Source organism: Aquila chrysaetos, chromosome 16 (genome assembly GCF_900496995.4).
Source record: "Aquila chrysaetos chrysaetos chromosome 16, bAquChr1.4, whole genome shotgun sequence".
Classification (NCBI taxonomy): Eukaryota; Metazoa; Chordata; class Aves; order Accipitriformes; family Accipitridae; genus Aquila; species Aquila chrysaetos.
In genome coordinates this window covers 10,859,833-10,878,540 of record NC_044019.1, presented here as the reverse complement: position 1 = coordinate 10,878,540, position 18,708 = coordinate 10,859,833, and the positions used below count along the sequence as shown (strand labels likewise).

The 18,708-nt window shown below is 37.8% G+C and overlaps 1 protein-coding gene across 5 annotated transcripts in view; it reads right to left on the bottom strand.

Annotated features, from left to right (window-relative positions):
* Positions 1-18,708, bottom strand: part of AP2A2 (adaptor related protein complex 2 subunit alpha 2) — a 48,764-nt gene that overhangs the window by 7,900 nt on the left and 22,156 nt on the right. For 2 of the 5 annotated variants that reach the window (XM_030038624.1, XM_041129091.1), the window contains exons 3-16: positions 16,974-17,116; positions 16,152-16,345; positions 13,637-13,766; positions 12,545-12,646; positions 10,956-11,064; positions 10,302-10,452; positions 9,695-9,863; positions 8,417-8,554; positions 6,943-7,125; positions 5,820-5,917; positions 5,414-5,645; positions 4,335-4,508; positions 2,252-2,415; positions 431-508 (exon numbers count right to left, since the gene is read on the bottom strand). In XM_030038624.1, coding sequence (XP_029894484.1) covers positions 431-508; positions 2,252-2,415; positions 4,335-4,508; positions 5,414-5,645; positions 5,820-5,917; positions 6,943-7,125; positions 8,417-8,554; positions 9,695-9,863; positions 10,302-10,452; positions 10,956-11,064; positions 12,545-12,646; positions 13,637-13,766; positions 16,152-16,345; positions 16,974-17,116 — 2,065 coding nt within the window. The remainder of the gene's footprint in view (positions 1-430; positions 509-2,251; positions 2,416-4,334; positions 4,509-5,413; positions 5,646-5,819; positions 5,918-6,942; positions 7,126-8,416; positions 8,555-9,694; positions 9,864-10,301; positions 10,453-10,955; positions 11,065-12,544; positions 12,647-13,636; positions 13,767-16,151; positions 16,346-16,973; positions 17,117-18,708) is intronic. The other 3 variants (XM_030038625.1, XM_030038626.1, XM_030038627.1) reach the window with 3 other exon arrangements.

The following is an 18,708-nucleotide window of genomic DNA, read 5'->3' as shown; positions in this document are numbered from 1 at the left end:
GAGAGAAAGCCCATTCTGCAGTGATTTCAGTCCTTTCTGTCACCCTTCACTTAAAAGTAGAAGAGGTGGTCAGCAAACATCAGCCTTTTGCATACAAGGCACTTAAAACATACTCCCAAATCTCAATACTTTTGACAAGTAACTCTTATGTTTCTCCTTTATTTGTGAATAGTTACAAAACTTAATATACAACTGACATTGCCTCATTTTAGAGCAGTGTGAGACAGCACTGGCTCATAAAGGCAACTCTAACCTGTGTATTCATGAGCTTGTCATAAAATCCACAGCATCTACAGAGGTGTTCTAGTCACAAGTCTGACAGTACATGTTTCTCTAGTTTTGCTGGTATTATGTTAATGCACAATATAGTTTTGCTTTATAACTATATTCTGGAAGTTGCCCAGCCTTGCAAGGTTTTAGTATTGCTTACTTGTGAAAAAGCTCATCAGCATCATGCACAGTATCAGCTGGTTCCTCAGAAACTACCTCAGATGAAGCCAGGTCAGGGCTAGTTCAGGCAGCACAAAGGAAGAAAGGCAGTAGCGACAGAGATAGGAGTTAGTAAAGACAGCTTAGTGCTTAGTTATTTCTTTTACCTCCTTCCTCAAAAATGGCACTGCTGAGTTTAATACATGAAAAATTTATTAGCTGCCCTAGTCAGTACACCTAGAAAGGTTTTAGGCATTAGGCAATGTTCTCCCCCACTTCTCTCCCCCACCCCACCCCTCCCTGATTGTTAGGAACCAGCAATTCTTCCCAAAGACAGGAGACAGCTGAAGGTGTTCAGTAGCTTAAATTTCTACCTCTTAAAGAACAAAGTCCTTTTAGGTGTTTCATTGTGACAGCAAAAAAAGTTTTAGTCCAAAACCATAAATGTAGATGTATATTAACTACTATCAATGTGTGATTTGAAGCAGAGGTCTCATCAGCCTCAGTGGCACTTCTATCTACAGCTGCACAATCAGTTCTTAAAAACACACAAGTATGAAGTGTAGGCAAGAATATACAGGCACACAGAGAATGACTTACCCAAGTAACAGATTAGAAACAAAAGTGACAACAGCACTAAAAAGAGGCAGGAAACTGTAAAAGGCAACTTCTCAGTATCATTAGAGGAGCATTTCATCATCTATAGACAGACCAAGGGGTTGGGCAATGCTATACTTTCTTCTGCAGAAAGAGAAAACTTTTTAGGTAACTTCTGCTTATGAAGCTACTAGTATTGGTTTCTTTTTTTCCCCCCCTCTTAAAAAAAAAAAAAAGCTCTAACAAGCTTATGTAGCTTCTTGAAGTCTTGGTATTGTGTAGCACGATTAAGCATCACTTATTGCCTTCCAAGAGAAACATAGGATCAAGTCTTAATCCCTGCAAACCTGCAACAATGCATTGCCCAGTATAAAATTTTGATGAAAGTCTCAATAATCCAGGCAGATTAGTTTCACTAATTATGTCTTTCATATTAAGATGCATCGGAACTTTGCCATATCATTCAAAATTTGGTCCTCGACAATAGTAACATAGTATTTGGCCAGTAAGATGACAGATTTTTAAAGACGTTCTGTCATCTTATACTATTTATTTCCAAAATTCTAGCCAAATAGCATTTGAGTGTAGCCACAGTGACTTTTAATATTAGCAGAATTAATAACACATTGCACCTACACTATACTTGGTAATGTAATTAGGAAGATACTTGTATCAAATCACCTTAAAAAAAAGCACTTTTTCCCCCCCTTTTCACACCTGTTTGTCAGACAGTAGCAGAACAATTTAAGTATATCTTGAAATTCTGAGAGCCAGTATCTCTGGATATAATCCATCTCACTGTTCCATTATCAGCTTGCCATAAGCAGACAGACACAAGAATACTTTATGGAAATAAGAATAAACACATTCTATAAAAGTATAAGAATAAACGTATCAGGCCAGATAACCCCCAAATTCAAGATATATTGAGATACACAAGCAGCTTAGTTTAACAAAGCAGCAAAACCAGCATGAAAACTAGGCAATACCGTGTGGCTAATATCCTCAGGTTGATTACTACAGACTCAGTTTTCCCACGAGCAGAAATATTCAATAAAGATAGCACATCCAGCATAGAGTTCAAGAACACCTCTCTTGCTGCACAACTACCACCTAGGAATGCATTCAATAAGCTGGAAAAAAACTGAAAGTTATTGTATGTGTTTTTTTCTCTGTTTTAACAGACAAATTCTTCTTCAGATTCCTTACAGTGTGACTCAATTACCTCGCAAAGTTGTCATCAGAACCAGGAGCAAGAGGTGCAACTGCAGAAGCTGAATCTGAAAATACATCCACCAGCAGGCTACCACTAGAGGACGGTGGGGGAGCTGAATTGGTGAGAGGGGCAGCACCCAGACCCAGCAGATCCGCAGATGGAGAAGGAGTAGACTAGGGAAGACAAGACACTTTGGTGTTACACTACAGCAAAACTATAACAAAGCTGTCTTTTGCATAGACAGCTACGCTATGGTAAAGTGCCTCTCCCCACCGCAAATCAAGCTTTGAATGGATGTAGGAGGCTTCATGAATGCAGTTATCACCTTGCATTTCAACTTAAGGTTATTTACAGATGTGGCTTTCTTTTTTCCTTTGAAGAGAGTTATGTCCATCTAACAGTTAAATAAAAAACCCCACAATTCATCTGTGTAGAATCTGATTCTGCAGGAAAAAAGACGACAATATTTTTCTCCCTCTCAGTTTCAAGGGAAATTAAGTACTGCAGGGAATAAAATTCAAATGTGTTGCTTTTCTTTCAAGAAGAATCCAGCAAAAAAGGCAGTGGCTTTTACACAAACCTAAATTAAAACATCACAGCATCTTTAAAACTGATTATCAGTTTAATCCTAGGTTTTTGAAGCTTGGCAAACCTTAGAAGCTATGTAAAACCTAACCAGCAAAAAAGCAGAGCCTGTAGCTAGTTCAAGCTGCAAACACTAAAGGTAGAGGCAAGACCTTTAAAAAATTTTTTTCCCCAAATAGAACAAATCAAGTAGCCAGGACAGAGTCATGCAAGAGAGGCTGCACATACGTGCCCAAGTCATGTGCAAGAACAAAGCACAGACTGTTAAACAAAACATTCATGGATTAGACATTAGCAGCCTACAATACACCAGACATGCTGAAGGTAAGTCATGAGATGCATTTGGATTGAGGCTTACAAAAACAAAGATTTCAAACAACTCAAAGTTATCATATACTCCAAAAACTGAATTTGATGCAGTATAACAAAAAATTCCCTGGCAAAATAATTTTCAGAAGCCAACTAGTAAGAACTACTGAAAAGAAACAGTTGGAATTCCAATTTGAAATATATGTATTCTTGGCATCTAAGCTAGGGGTCACACCAAAGCCACTGATGAAGGCAACATAGCAGAGTTTTACATGGCTGCAACTCGTAAAGTGAAGCTCAAAGCATAATGCAATTTTAACTGCCAGTCACCTCAGTCAATTTGGCATGCAAAGAAAATTTGGCAACTTTTCTGCTAGAAAGGTATTTCTGTCCATTCAAAGATGTTGCACTTGGAACATCTGCTCTTACACACTGCAATAACTAAGAGTTAAAGGATTATGCTTTAACAAACTGGGCAGGGAGTGTGCTACAGTATTTCCTCATCTTAGGTAGTCTACTACTAAATCTCAAATGTAATTACAAGTTATGCTAGTCATTAAAACCAGAAACAAGTATTACATTATGGGAACAATTCATCCTACTAGCTTTAACTGACATCAAAATGAGAAGTTTCAGCTCAGAATAAACAAGACTGTGGCCTTGTCTACCATAACTGAACTCAAATAGTACTATCAAATAAACAGTAACAACATTACATTGATTTAAGGACACCTATGTTAAGTGTTGTCCACTTGTAGTAAAAACAGTAACAACCTGAAACAAGATGCAAAATATCTACCATGTTAGACAAAGCAGAACAGATGATACTTTGAAATTCAAGTTACTCCCTTTAAATATGTTAAATTTTATCATCTCACCTTCACTGCAATTTCACCAGCAAGGAAATTCCCATTTCTAAGTTAACAGCAGTATATTTCAAAGTAACAACATAAAAGCGATTTTTATAGGCTGCAGATAATTTGTCCCCATTTACATAAGATTTCCAAAGGAAAATTGCATCCAAGCATGCGGTGGGGGGAAAGCAGCTGTATGTTCCCCTGCTACTTTAGAGCAAACACCCATAGTCTTAAAATTTGAGACAAGAAGTTTTAAACCCCTAAAAAGCCACCTTAAGGAAACCATTCTTTTCTCACTTGCACACTGTCCGAATTAGTGAAATAACAGCTTTTAAACTCACAACAGCACTGGCATTGACAGAGGCAGGTTCAGCACTTCCATTCATATCAGAGCTCCTCTCCTTTTTTATCTCTTCCAGGTCAGTAACTGTGCCCGGGCCTTTCTTCTTCTTGAGTTTCGCCAAAATAGAAGATTCTCTCTCTGGAAAGGGAGGCATTTCTTCCAGCACTGTAGCCTTATCACAGAAAAAAGTGTATTAGTTAAACTTACAGAAAAAGTCATACCAGCTTCTGAGTCTTTGAAGAGATACACCCTTATAGATTGCATAAGGAAACAGCAGAAGTAATTATCCACACAGAAGACAACTATGCAGTTTATTGTACAGTGATGGAATAGACTTGCTTTAAAAAAAAAAAATTTTTTTTTTAACTTTCTGAAGTCCTCCCAAAGCAGTTGTTTAAGAGAACAGGAGCATATCACTTCTCTGGTACAGTGCTATTAAAGTAAATTTAAAAAAAAAAAAAAAAAAAAAAAAAAAAAAAAAAAAAAGAGAGATCATAGTAGACCTAATGGTACTTAAGTCAAGCAGTCCCAGACTGAAACCATAGAAGATTACCCAAGGATCTAGTCAGACCTAAGCATTCATTAGCTGTCAAGACTAAGTGTGCCATGCTCTGGCCAGACCTGCATCAGGTTAAAACACTGTAAACTTCAACACACACAGACAAAAAAAAAAAAAAAAAAAAAAAAAAAAAAAAAAAAAAAAAAAAAAATCAGCACAATCACAAGTTTCCTGCCTACTATCAAGCAAGCCCTCAAAACAGAGCACTAGCTTTTTGGTATCCCAGTACTGTAGGACCATGTACTACATCAGCTTTCACTGGCTTCCCAGCTCCAGATTAGCATGCTTCAACAGTCATTTGTCCCACTAAAGCAATAACAACTTCAGTTTTAGCTCTAAATTAAAGATGACTGTAGCTGAACTAGCTAGACTAAAAGAATCAGTGCCCACATTATGGATCCCTATTCCTGCAATAATATTTCTGAGCAATCAGGTAAGGTTTAGTGGAGTTTACTTGTTGACAGAAGACACAGCTAAAGAGTTCTGCATAATTAAAAAAAAATAACCTTTATACCTACCAATATATCAGTACTGGCAATAGTACTGAGCCTCAAATACTCAACAGCTCTCTGCTGCAGCTCAACATCAGCATTCTTTAGCTGACTGTCACTGCGCAATACATCTTGAATTGTAGTTTTGATTTCTGGAAACAGGTTCACAAACTTGATGTAGGTAGACAGAAGCAGAGCTCTGGTAGGAACACTACACAGATGAAACTTGGAATGTAGCAAGTTGAACTGGATGAGGGGACTTAAAGATGGGAAGAAAAATGATTTGTTCAGTTTTTGTAGACATGGTAAAACTTAATGCATTACTATCAAGAGCTGAATCTTTGTTAACAGGCCTTTAGGAATATTAAATAGACATTAGATTCTTTACAGAAAGTGTTACTACTTCAATTCAGTATTTTAGAAGGTGTTTTACCTTGATCTTGGATCACCTGCTATCAAATTTCCAAATTCTCCCAAGATGTAGCCACCTACTTTTACAAGATTCTCATGGCATGCTGGAGCTTGAAGGGCCTGTAAGAACACATTAAGAGCCATCAATCTGTAGTGTATCAAAAAAGATCTTTTCTGTCACTTCCATGTCCAGTTTCCTAGTCTACATTCCTGTAAGAGACCATAGGTCTAGGCACTACAGAGCATTTATGAGAAAAGCATGATAGGTGGTATGACTTTATAGAAGAATCTCTAATGTAAGTATTACTTGCTTAAGAGCACTCTTAAGCCCATCTAGCAGCACTGTGGACTTCTGAGGACAGATACAGCTGCTTAGGTTAACCCTTACATCTTTAGGGGTGTCAGAAGGATGTTAACATACTTAATTTAAACCTTGCAAGAATGTGCTGAAGTTATCCAAGATAAAAATACTGTCTTTATTGAGTATGAAGAAACACATAGCAGGGATGAGTTCTGAAAGTCAGCTTAAACATTTAGTAAAGGAAATTAAGAAAAGTAGAAGGCCCATAGGAAGAATCCAAATAAAGTCAGAGCAACAAGACCAGACATTTGAAAGTGTTCTCCTTTAATAGCTCAAATTCAAGTTTTATCAGATCCTGAACACAGTGAATGGGTATATGCTTCCAGAAGGATTATCAAGTTATCATTTTGAGTGTTTTGGATTCCTGCATGCAGAAAACTTTAAAAAAAGTCAAAAAAGCCACCCTGTAAAAAGCTTCTATTTTTACCTGGAAAATTACTGAAATGTAGTAATGTAATTTCCTTACTAAGCCATCCAATCAATGCCATCCACCAAAATAACAAAAAACCCAGCGTAACACACCCTACCCTCCCTCACCAAAACCAGAACAGTACCAGGTGTAGTCTACATTAAGCCAGATAAGCTTCTCAACTTAATACAGTCGCTGGCTCTGAAAATCTATGATGCTAGTCTTACAGAAAGCTTCAGCAGCATTTTGTGAAATATTCAGGATCATATTTATCCTCCTCCCTAACACGGGGAAGCACACACACTTGCTAGATCACGTGGTATTTACTTAATTCCTACCTCATTTTGAAAGTGAATTGAAAGCAATTATCCTTACCTCAAAAACAGTCTTTGCTGCATACCCTTGAACATCATCCCTGTTGATGACAATCTGAATAACTCGATACCATACTTCTTCACTAACATAGTCACCAGCAATGCGAATCAGATTCAAGATTGTATCCACATACCAAGTATAATCCACTGCATACTTCTCAGCTAGAATTGCAACTTTGAGAACCTGAATACACATAAAAGAGAATAAAGGTTGACTAGCTTCTACTATAAGCTGTGTATCAAGATTCACTTCCATATACACCTAGTGATACCCCACGGTAGCCCAGAAGCCTCAGCTTCAAATGTGTCAGCTTGCTCACTTGCTCCCACAGTTAAGGTGAAAGATGAACGTTGAAATTCTGTGCCAGAACACACCAGTTGCCAGGTACCTAATGCCTTCCCCATAATGCATTCAAATATGTTGCATCTGTGGCTTTTCAATTGTGTACCTAAGCAATCAAGAGCAATTTATTGAACATTTTTCATTTGCTATAAAACCACCATCTAAACCATCACTGAGACAGGACCAAATAGGAAACTGGAGACCTCTAAAAGAAAAAGACTGGAAACTCAAGCTAGCATAGACAGACCAGAGTCTCCAAAATATAGCTGACTTTTTCAGGTCATACTAAGATTCCTATATCCTGAAGCAAACAATCAGCACAGGAAGAGACATCCACATAATTTGTTATCAGTTGCATTTATACTGACCTATTCTTTTAAGAGTAGTAGATTAACAGAATGCAATTCACATTATCTGCCACATCAGGGTAGATTGCCAACAGCAACAGGACAGTACAAGAGGTAACTCAACTAACACTGGATTCTATGTTAACTTCTCCACTCAAGAAACTTCAGCACTTAACTAAGCTAAATAATTACCATAAGTACAGGTTTTGGCTACCATTCTAAGAAGGCTCTTAAGTGAGTATTTCAACTCTTGCATTTTTTTCCTGCTGGGAAGGAGATAGTTATCATGCCTCTCTTTTAGCTGATTATAAGGTATTGTTTTGGGGAATCCTTAGACTGAAAGTTGTCACAGCATACTCAGTATGAAGTTCTACCTACAAATAAGTATTTGTCACACTAATTTTTGAAGCTATTAAACAGCTGACTAGAGTAGGACATAACCCTCAGATCTAGAGATTGGATTTGCTCAAGCATTGATAAAATTCACTTTACTTTCTATATGCAACGCCTTGAGACCAAGATTAGTTTTTAAAATTCCTAGTTTCCAAGGGGTTCCCCCCCACCATTACTTTAATTTAAATGAAGAACATTCTTTGCTATTAGACTACAAACTTGGGGGGGGGGGGGGGGTTTGTTTGTGTGGTTTGGTTTTTTGTTTGATTTTTTTTTTAAACCACCATGAAAAAGAATCTTTATCACAGACTACGCAGCATCCCAATCAATAAATGATACATATGGTGCCAAAGCCAGCTATGAAAAAAATTAAGGAAACAAAAATATCTCACAATTTCTTCTCTAATGGAATAATCAGCAGTCTCCAAGTAATTCAGCATTTCAGCCACAATCTGTTGGGCATTGCTTCGGTCACACATTGCGTACAGGAGATCTACAGCTCTTTGTCGTACACTTACATCTCTTTCAGTCTGCAAAACGACACACAGCAAAAGGTAAAGATGATTTAATCTTTATTGGGAAAGCACATGCAACTTACTAAAGAGATGAAACTTACTATGATCCATAGTCAAATTCAAAACAAATGCATTTTCATAATCCTTCAGATGCACAATGAACTTGAATATACCCTTTACAGAAGCTATGAGTTTCTCATGTTATTCTTACTTTCAGTCACCCAGAAAGAGGTCACTGGAGACTCAGACAGCTTCCTGCTTTTAGATAATATTACAAAAATTCAAATCATCAGGTTTTCTTTCTGTAGTATATATATTCAAATCTCTGCAAGTGCTGAAAGGAAGGAGGAGTTTGTACAGAATACTCCACTACTACCCTAACTAGGGTGAATGAGTTTATGATGCACTGGGTAACTGGCACCACTGGCCACAGATGCACTAATAAATGGCTGCAATTGTCAAATTGTCACCAGGCCAATGAGCAATTAGCTACCTGCAGGTTTAGTGTTGGGCTTGCCTTGTATCAACAGAAGCCCAGCTAGAACAGATAGGTACTTTAAAGTTAGACAAATGTATTAATATGCTACAGCATGAGCTTGGAAGAAAACATGTAAACACTGAAGTGTGCAAGTAAATTTACATGCAAATTGGTATTCCTCTTTCGACTTCTGCTTTTTCACATAAACATGGCCTGGGAATGCATCTTTCCGGTTTCTTGACTTTCTGATTCTGCAGTGGAAGTTGATCTGCTCTACTGCTCCCCATCACCTACTGCAGTGTCCAATACCAGCAAGACAGTAATAAAACAAAATCTGCCCAGTATTCTCTGTTTTGAAATTCCATGTTTTGAAAGAATTATTCATCTTCAGTCTACAGCTTGAGGAGATACCAAAGTGCTACAGGGGCCAACAGCTACAAGTATCAGATTTACTAGTCAGCTACAGAAATAAACTGAAGCTGACCTCTATCATTGCCAGCATAGCAAGATCTTGCAGGATTAAGCTAAAAACCTAAAGCAGACTTCTGAGAATAACTCGTTTCGTCCCCAAGTGTTATTAGCTTAATTGGGGACGGGGGCTTGGGGCAGTGGGGGAGAGGGCATTGAGATAGGGGAGAAAACAACACTCAAAACAGACTGCACACTTAAATATTTACCTTCAATGCATTGATAACTGTTTCTATGTGTGTTTTCACAGCCTCATGTGAGAATTCAGAGCTGGCAAGCGTGCACATGCTTTCCAGTGCTAGGTAACGCAAATTAGTTTCTCGGTGCTGCAAGAACTGACCTAGCTGGTTACAGGCACGGACTAGTAGATTTGGCTCACTGCACAGAACAGGAGAGAAAGTGAAAGGGTTAAAAGCAACATGTTTGAGAACACCAAATACAGAATACTATTTCTGCAGTGGAAATTTCTTAAAATGCCTCAAAGTGTCTGCTAGCACGCCCCGCCAGTGAAATGACACTGTGAGCCCCGCTCAGACACCGTGAGCAAATAATCTTTGTTGGATTAGAGTGGTAGGGTCAATACAAAACACACAAAAAAAAGGCAGCAAGAAAAAGCAATTAAAAAAATATGCTGACAGCAACACAGTTCATTAATACTGTTCAGTTCCATTGCTGTGGATGTGTTCCAATCTAGCGAGCAAATTCATATTCTGCTCTCTCCCCGCCCCAGTAAAATTCCATTTAGTGTTCAAGACAACGCCACAGCTTTTCACATTAATTCTATTATGAGAGGATTTTTTTATTCTCACAGCTCACCTGTCATGATGTATAATTAAACTTATTGCCTCAAACAGCACAGCATTCTTTGCATTTGAGTGTTGTACTTTTTTGGACTTTGGTGGCTCCTGCGCTTTGTTAAGAATAGTTTCCAGGCATTCTGTTAGACGACCACGTACCGCAGGGTCTTCTGGAGAAGAACAAGCCGTTGGACAACTTCATTTTGCTCAACACCCTAATCCCTACCTTAGACCTTCCACCTTGCTAAATCTGAATAAACTGAAGTATTCTGATACATTAAAAACAGTTCACCTTCCCCCAACATACAGTCAGCAAAAGAATTCTAAGTCACAGTTCTATTTGGGTGAGAACAAAAGCCAAATGTGATCTGCACTATAATATATTTCAAGGTTTTAATATAGTTGATAACATTAAAGAATGTTTAAAATAGCAGTTGCAACTTGTTTGTGAGAGGCACACTGGTTTGACACTTTGCTCAAAGCTATGTGGCCTTTTGAATTATGTTGTGTTTAATTTTAACAGTCTGAAACACTCAAGAGTACAGACTTCAGCATCCTTGTCTTCAAGACAATGTGCTTGCACTTCAAGTTATGGTAACACTATAGCACAGTAGCTGTTTGGAAATAGTGTACTGCATAAAAGAGATGACCACTGTTGTGATTTGTGCATTACCTGGAGGTGGATAGCACTGTAACAGCCTCAGAAGTTTCACAGATAACCAAGGAGCAGGAACAAAGTAGTATGTATAGTCCTGAAGATCTGTTGATGCAGAAGTTACAATCTGTAAAATAAGCAGATGGCATGTCAGCCACTGAAGTTAAGTGATGCGCAATCATGAGAAGGAGCCAAAGAACACTGTAGGTCACCTCTGACAGAGGCTTACAAAACTATGTCACTAGCAATGTTTAATTCAGTAGATTAATTAGGTGCAAGTTGTCATACTACAAGTATACCATCAAGTTCCCTAGTAATAGTAATTCAGTTTTACAGATACAGTAGTCTAGGAAATCTCTTCCTGAAAGCACACTTGCTTTTCTTAGGAATGAAGATTACCATCTTGTAACACCAAAACGTTTAACCAGAAGCTTGAATTTTTGGTTCAGCAGTTCATAGATTCAGCCAACAGAAAGCCTAAATACAGTGTTATAGTTGACTGCTGATAGGTGAACTTGGAATTCAAGCACAAGATGCTACGACAGACTGAACTAAAGCAGAAGGACCAACTGACACCTTCGGTAACATTCAACACTGCAGAGCAAAGAACAGATAGCTTTCCTGGAAGAAGTTTATATGCATAGTGAAGTGTGCTAAGAATTAGATTAGGTTTCAGCCGGAGTACCCCTCTTCATGCATTTCTTTTCCCCCTTCGATTCTAGGATAAGCATAAGTTTGGCACTGGCTTTGCTCAAAGAAACTATCTAATTCTTGCTGCTCCATTACAGAACACCTATGCACTTCCTTCAGCACTCCCTTGCTTTTAAGTATTAGACAAAATCTTCATATTTGAAAAGAAATTAAATTTCTCTGAACTAGAAGTAATTTTGGGTATAACACCACATAAATCTGGGTCTAAAATACATTTGTGAAGTACTATCCTCCCACGTCTTGCATACTTTCTAAAAGACAAAAATCAAACAAAACCATACGTAAGTTTTCCAGCATGAAGATGCTAACTTACAAAAGTGTCTCTCCACTCCTCCCTGCACCTCCTACTCTTGCTTAACCCCCTACACCCACTTACAGAATATCAAATGCTTATGATTATTAACCTCACAGCAGCTCAAAAGAGGGAGAAGGGAAGAAGATTCATCTTATAAGAAGCTTAAAGTTAAAAGTACAGGCTGTATTTCTGAGGGTTCTGTGCAGAAGTTTGCAGGATCAGTCTTTGATCCAACTACTCTTTGGTGTTACAGTAACATAAAATGAGGATTAAATACTCAACTGCATCATGAGGATCCTTTCAAATACAAGTAGGTGAGAGAGGAAGACATGTTTTTGCTACATAAACTTGGAGCATAGCAAGCATTACACCAAGAAAGTTTGAGCAAGCTAATACAGTTTTCTACCCTTGTAAGCAACAAGTGTTAAAAAAGGTTAACTGAACCAGCTATATGAAGTGAAATTGAATAATCTTCACTTTTAATGGTACACTAAACTAATCTGACCTAGAAAGCTTAATAAATAAGCAACAGTAAGCTAACCTAGAAAGCTGAGTAAATTAAGCAACAGTAAAGTATTATCAGGGTTATCAGTGGACTCACTCTGCTTAATCTAGACACTGCCAAGGAGACTGAAGTTTTAAACTCTTCTGGGTTCTTCTGTGCCAAAGTGGTTATCAGACTTGTAGCTGCAGTAACCACACCCTGGAAAAAAACCAAACCAATACATTAGACTTTGTACCAGTTTAAGATGCTGCCCATTAACACCTTTCACTTAAAGTATTTTTTAATATACAACAAAACTAAGTTTATCCCCACAACAAAGCCCCACATTAAAAAGCCCCTTATTTGGCTAGCAGCTAGGCTAATTACACATCTTCAAAATCCTACAGGATTTTCAACAGCATGATACTGCCAAGCTTGTAGAGCATTTAATGCTATTTTTGTATTAGCTTTGTCTCACGTTTGGATAGTACATCTAAAATAAGAGAGCTATATTTAAATAAAGCCTGGATGCAAATTGTCTTATTACACAAGAGAAGCATGAGTAGAAGAAATAGGATGCAGCAGATCATCCAGGAAAGAATTCTGACAACCCAACATGAAGAGAGGGCTTTGTATAACACAAACATTTTATATTACTGCAGACTAAAGCACTCTTATTACTGCTGAAGCACAGGTCTTAATAGTCTTACTTTGATAAAGTAACTAGACAGAGGGAAAAAACAAGAGACTTATCTAGAACAACAGGTTTTTCTGAACCAGCAAGATAAGAATGACAACATGGATACCACAGGACAAGGAAGTCCAAGCACTAACAAATCAGGCCTTGCATTTTTAGTGCAGGTCTAGTCTTAAAAGGCCTAGGAAAATTAGTATTAAACCTATGCAATATGACTTAGGATCACAAGGTACAAGGTTAATTTAGTTACAGCCAGAGCAGAAGAAAAACTTGTGCGTACCATTCTTATATCTCCAAGAAAAAGGTAGGTAAACAAAGCTTTATTTAAAATTAATATAGATAGCAACTAAAAAAGGACAACTCCTTCCATTTCCTTCTGCAAGCCTGAAGAAAACAGCAAACCACTTGCTTGAAAGACTCAAGAAGAAATAAATTAATAGTGTATTTAACAGCAGAAGTGACATCATTCTCTATAAATAGTAGGCCCAAGAAGCATAATGAAGCTGATTTACCAAGTGCTGGTCATTGAGGAGATGCACCACTCTAGATGTCCAATCTCCCATGGGAACAAGGTCAGGAGAAGTTCTATATAAACGCAGCAAGCATAAGGCAGCACTCTGCTTCACACTATCCATAGTATCTCTGCAAGACATAAATATGGATTTAAAATACAGTGGTTAAGTCACAGCAATACTTGCAGGCCAGCACTATGCTAGTCTTTGTGCTGACTCAGCATCCCTAGCCAGGTAGCATCTTTCCAACAGAACTTGAAACATTAAATTCATTAAACTCCTCCTTTGGTACAGTATTTGTTCTTCTTAGTTTTGTCCAGTAAGTTTAACTAGTCAAGTTTTCAACCATTACAAATGTCTAGTAGCCTCTATAATGATTCTTTGCATCTTAGAGTCACATTTCACATCTTTTTATCAGAACTGAAAGTTCATCATTAGATACACACAAGCTCATCTAATCACAAGAACAAGTTGCTTCCAAACTGACTCAAGTCAAACAGTTAAGGTACACTACATTATGCGTGTGACCAAAGCTGGATCTCCTAATAGGTCCTGTGTATCAGATACAAATCATTAACTGCTCAACAGCTTCAGTACCTACAGCTAGCATGCAAGTCAGCTTGCTATCACCAAGCATGCAACCCACAATTCTATTCACCTTGCCATCCATGCTGCTGGCACAGAAATGGACTATTTTAAGAGCAGCCTGATACTATTCGAGTTCAGTGAACTCCCTTTCACAAAGTGGTCAATTAAGCATTTTGTATGTTGCACAAACAGCTAAAAAATATACAGAGCATTAGCACTGAAAGTTTTAAGAGGCAATTTATGCTGTGCAATCTTGGTTAAATGTTCAGAAACCTCCACATCCCCAGTAGAAGTTCAGTCCACCTATTCTTTATGAATTTACCAGTTTTCCATGAGATCCAATTGTACCTCGGTTAAAATAAACAACCAACCTATTCCTTCCCTCCCCGTCCACTCCCTCCATCCAATTTACATTCAAGCAAAGGGAGCTACACTAAAGTTGCAAGTGTAACTAACTGCTCATTCTGCATGGGTCTCTTAGATATAACATATACACATTTTATATATATTCTTAGAAATGCAGAAGAATGAGGCCCTGAAGGCTGATTGCAGAACATAAACACAGCTCAGAGTTCAAACAAGTCTGAACTGAAGGTGCTGCGCTCTGTCTACGATTGATAACCCTAAGGGAAATTTTTGGAACTTTTTAAGGTTAGCTTATTAAAACCTGTGACTCATCATTGCAGTGTTGTTTCCACCATGCTACATGGAGAATAGCACCTGGCAAGGGCAGTGCAGGACAGGACAACAACAAGCCTGACAGGACTCCAGAACGTGTCACCTCTAAACATGCACCCTTGCATAGGGAATTCCACATCTAAGAAAGGTGGAATTACAGGATAGATTCTCCCCCATTTCCTCTACTAGGCCAGACACATACTGAACATCAGGTGCTAGCTGATTATTCTTCTTTCTGGCCCATACGGCATTTCAGCTCTGCAAAATAGTAAGTGTTCACGCGTGGCATTATAGAGACACTATTTCAAGAGTTCAGAAGTCTTTCCTAAGACTTTTGCCACAACTAGATATCACGTTATATCCTTCCTCTTGTCGCCAACTCAGTGCACACAATAGACACAGTCAGAGTTAGTGTTGCATAAGCAAGCACATTTCCAACGTTTGCAAGCTCCAGTGCTTGACATTTAGAGTATTAATACAGTTCTTACATTAATATAAAAAAGTAACATGTTGTGCAAGATATTCGTTTGTTATAAAACAAGAACCATGCATATTGTAAAACACTTAATATCCATAAGAGTTTAAATGCACTGTTTCCACTTGGACATTTTAAGTTTCAAAATAAATTAGCCCCGCAATCACAAGTTTCATTTTAGATTTACTTAACTAGAGTTCCAAACATTTGCCAGGTCTGTTTAGAGACTCGTAGCTATACAAAGGTAAAGTCAGAAAGTTGGTGGTGACTGTTAGCCATTTACAGCAATTGCTGTTTACATGGCTAGTAGAGGAAGAAAGAAAGCTCACACAACAGAATATTCTCACATTCCTTATGAAGTCAGGACCATTTAAAGAAGAGCTTCAGTTTATAACAAAATTTGTTGTATAAACATCTGTTTAGGTTCATTCATTTGTTCTTTTCATCAGGAGAGATAAGGGAAGTAAAACATACACATTTCAGGGGTGTTCACTGTCACACATTTAAACAGAACAGAAACAGGATCAAAACAAAGCTGTAAAAGCCTATTCAAGATATTGATATAGTCTTAATTTCCATGTTGTATTTGTATGCTTATACAAGCAATGCCACGCTCAGGTATATCAAATTATCTGCAGTTACTGGAAATTGTCACTATTTGTACTGCAAGCCCAGGGCTGTATAGCTTTAAGCATGGATTAAGCTGCTGCAATGGAACCGAGTTGCTGAAAAGGCTTATCGGTGTTATATTTGAAGGAGGCATGTCATACCTACCCAGCTACAAGTATTTTTGGAATTTCTCCAGCAAATGCTTCTGCCATCTCCCGGCTACCCACATTAGCAATACAATGCAGAGCAAGTCCCATGAAGGTGGGGTTGCGGCTGGCCAGATCATTCTTGATCGCATTGTTTATTAAGCGAATCAGCTCACTGTTAGAGTTCACTAGTACGGAGATGAAGAGGTATCCCTGTGATTCAGAAAAAGGAAAATTAAAACCGAATTTAGCTGACTTAAATTATGTTTTCTGTTAATGCCACAAGTAATTCTTTGGGACATACAGTTATGGCAGAAATAGCTATTTAGGCAGAAATAGTTATTTAGATAGCAGAGCAAAGGCTAGAAAGATTAAGTAAAGTAAACAAAAATGATAAGTTTAGTGTTACCCTAATTTATCAGTTTTTAAGTGTTCCATCAATTTCACCATATACTCAAAAGATCATTTTAAATGAATGGGAGCAAATCAAAAACTTGGCTTATTATTCAGACACTAGTAAGTCACATGTACCTGATAAACACAACCTCACCTAGAAAGATTTAAAAAGACATTCTGAAAATTAAATTTACCTTTTAATGTAAGACTCAAGGCAGTTTCTTAACGAGAGTAATAATTTTATGCAGACTGCACATATTAGCTTTTACAATTAGTACAAGATTCCCTGTGCACAAATGTGGTTAAATTTCAGAATCACTGCTAGATCTAAAATAAGGCTTTAAGATGGGGTTGGGGGAATGAAGCAAAGTCCTTTACAGACTATCCAGCTGAGGCAGAATATTAGACAGAACAGCTTATCTTTTATAGAGACTGAATTACTCACAATTTGTTTCTCTGTATATCTATTGGAACTGAGCAGGTTTACAGCCTCCATGTGACCAAAGTCAATGTCATGCCCCAGGAGAAAGATGAAAAGCAGTTTGCAGACATATTTTTTCTTACTGTAACCATCCAGAGCCTTGTCACCTGGAAAGCAAGGAAACAAAGAACAATTAAGCCTATATTGTTCCTATACCTGGCTCCCCCACTCCTCAGTTCCACTGAGGTACCCTCATCATATCTTAGTAACAAGACTTAACAGCTGTACCTAGCACGAACTGAGTTGTACCAAGGGACAAACTGAGGGTTCAGCTATTGCTGTACTTGAATTTCACAAAATTTAAGTGTATTATTTCAGCTTTTATTCACTCTACAGTGAGCAAAAAGCTAAATATATCCACTTATCTCTGACTTAAAGGACCAAGTCTTCACATTATTTTTGTGCTAAACACATGAAAGTTATCACAAACCATCATCAACAGGTGTCAGATAAACAAACAACTCCTGCATTTAAAAAAAAATAATATTCCCAGTCATACAACACAGGTAGCTTGTAGCTCTTCCTAATGATCCGAGACAGAAAAATGCGTAACTCTGAAAAAGCTGAGCTGTTACTGAATCAACAAGACATTCACATGATATAAATTAATTTCAGATTTAGATAAATATTTAAAGGAAAAAACCCACCAAAACCTGAAGCTTTTAGTGTTAATTCCATTTCCCATTATCTAGATCCTAAAGGACAGTCATGACAATGCTATCAGCTAGTCCCTGAATTATCCTGCTATGTCCTTGAAGTATTTTCTTGCTAAGAGGCAGTACACACGTGTTCACTCAATTTTGGTTTTCCTGTTTCTGTTAAGAGCAGCTATATGTCTGCCATACAAGTTCTCCTGTTAAACCAGTTATCAAACCTTTATCACAGTAAAAGGTCTTAACACACTTCCTGAAGTGCACCACAGTAGAGAACTCAGTAGCAACAAAATAAAAACAGCACGCCTTTTTAAAAAGATAGAATAATAGAGCCATATCCCAAAGTATTGAAAAAAACCCACATGAAACGAGATTACCATGAGAGCTTTAAAGCATTTGGAAAATAAAAGTATTCACAATTATTTCAGTTTTAGAAGAAAAATGCACCCTAAATAGGTTTAGCCTTATGTTGTAGGACTGCTGTAATTTAGAAGCTTGTAAAAGCTACATGGAACAGTACAGCAGCTTACAGCTCATCAGGCAGACAACTTCTTTTCCTGAAGAAAAGGGCATGTGAACATATACTTTTTGCACAACATTCTCTCCCTACCCCAAATCAAGAGATAAAGGAGTATCCACTAAATCAGGCAAGCCTGAATGCTAGAGAGTTCAGTCAGGGTAATAAAATTTTGATAGATGCTGCTGCCTAAAAGGCTATATAAGCTCCTTAGCCTCTGCACTCTGGGCCCAGAATAACTAGTCTGTCAGATCAGTGTATATTCCTTAGTGATGGGCAAGTTCAGCCAGAATAGCACTGCATAAAGTAAAGCTTAAATAAGATATCCTTAACTCATTGCCCTTACCAAAAAAGCTCAAAGGTGCTTTTTTAAAAAAAAAAAAAAAACACAAAACAAAACAAACCACACTTCTGATTTATGTAGTATGCAGCTAAATATTTAATACACAATCTTAGTAGTATAGAAGTTTGTCCTTCGTCCTTCTCATCCACTAGTGCAGAAGCAGGTTTGATTTCTCATGCCACATGC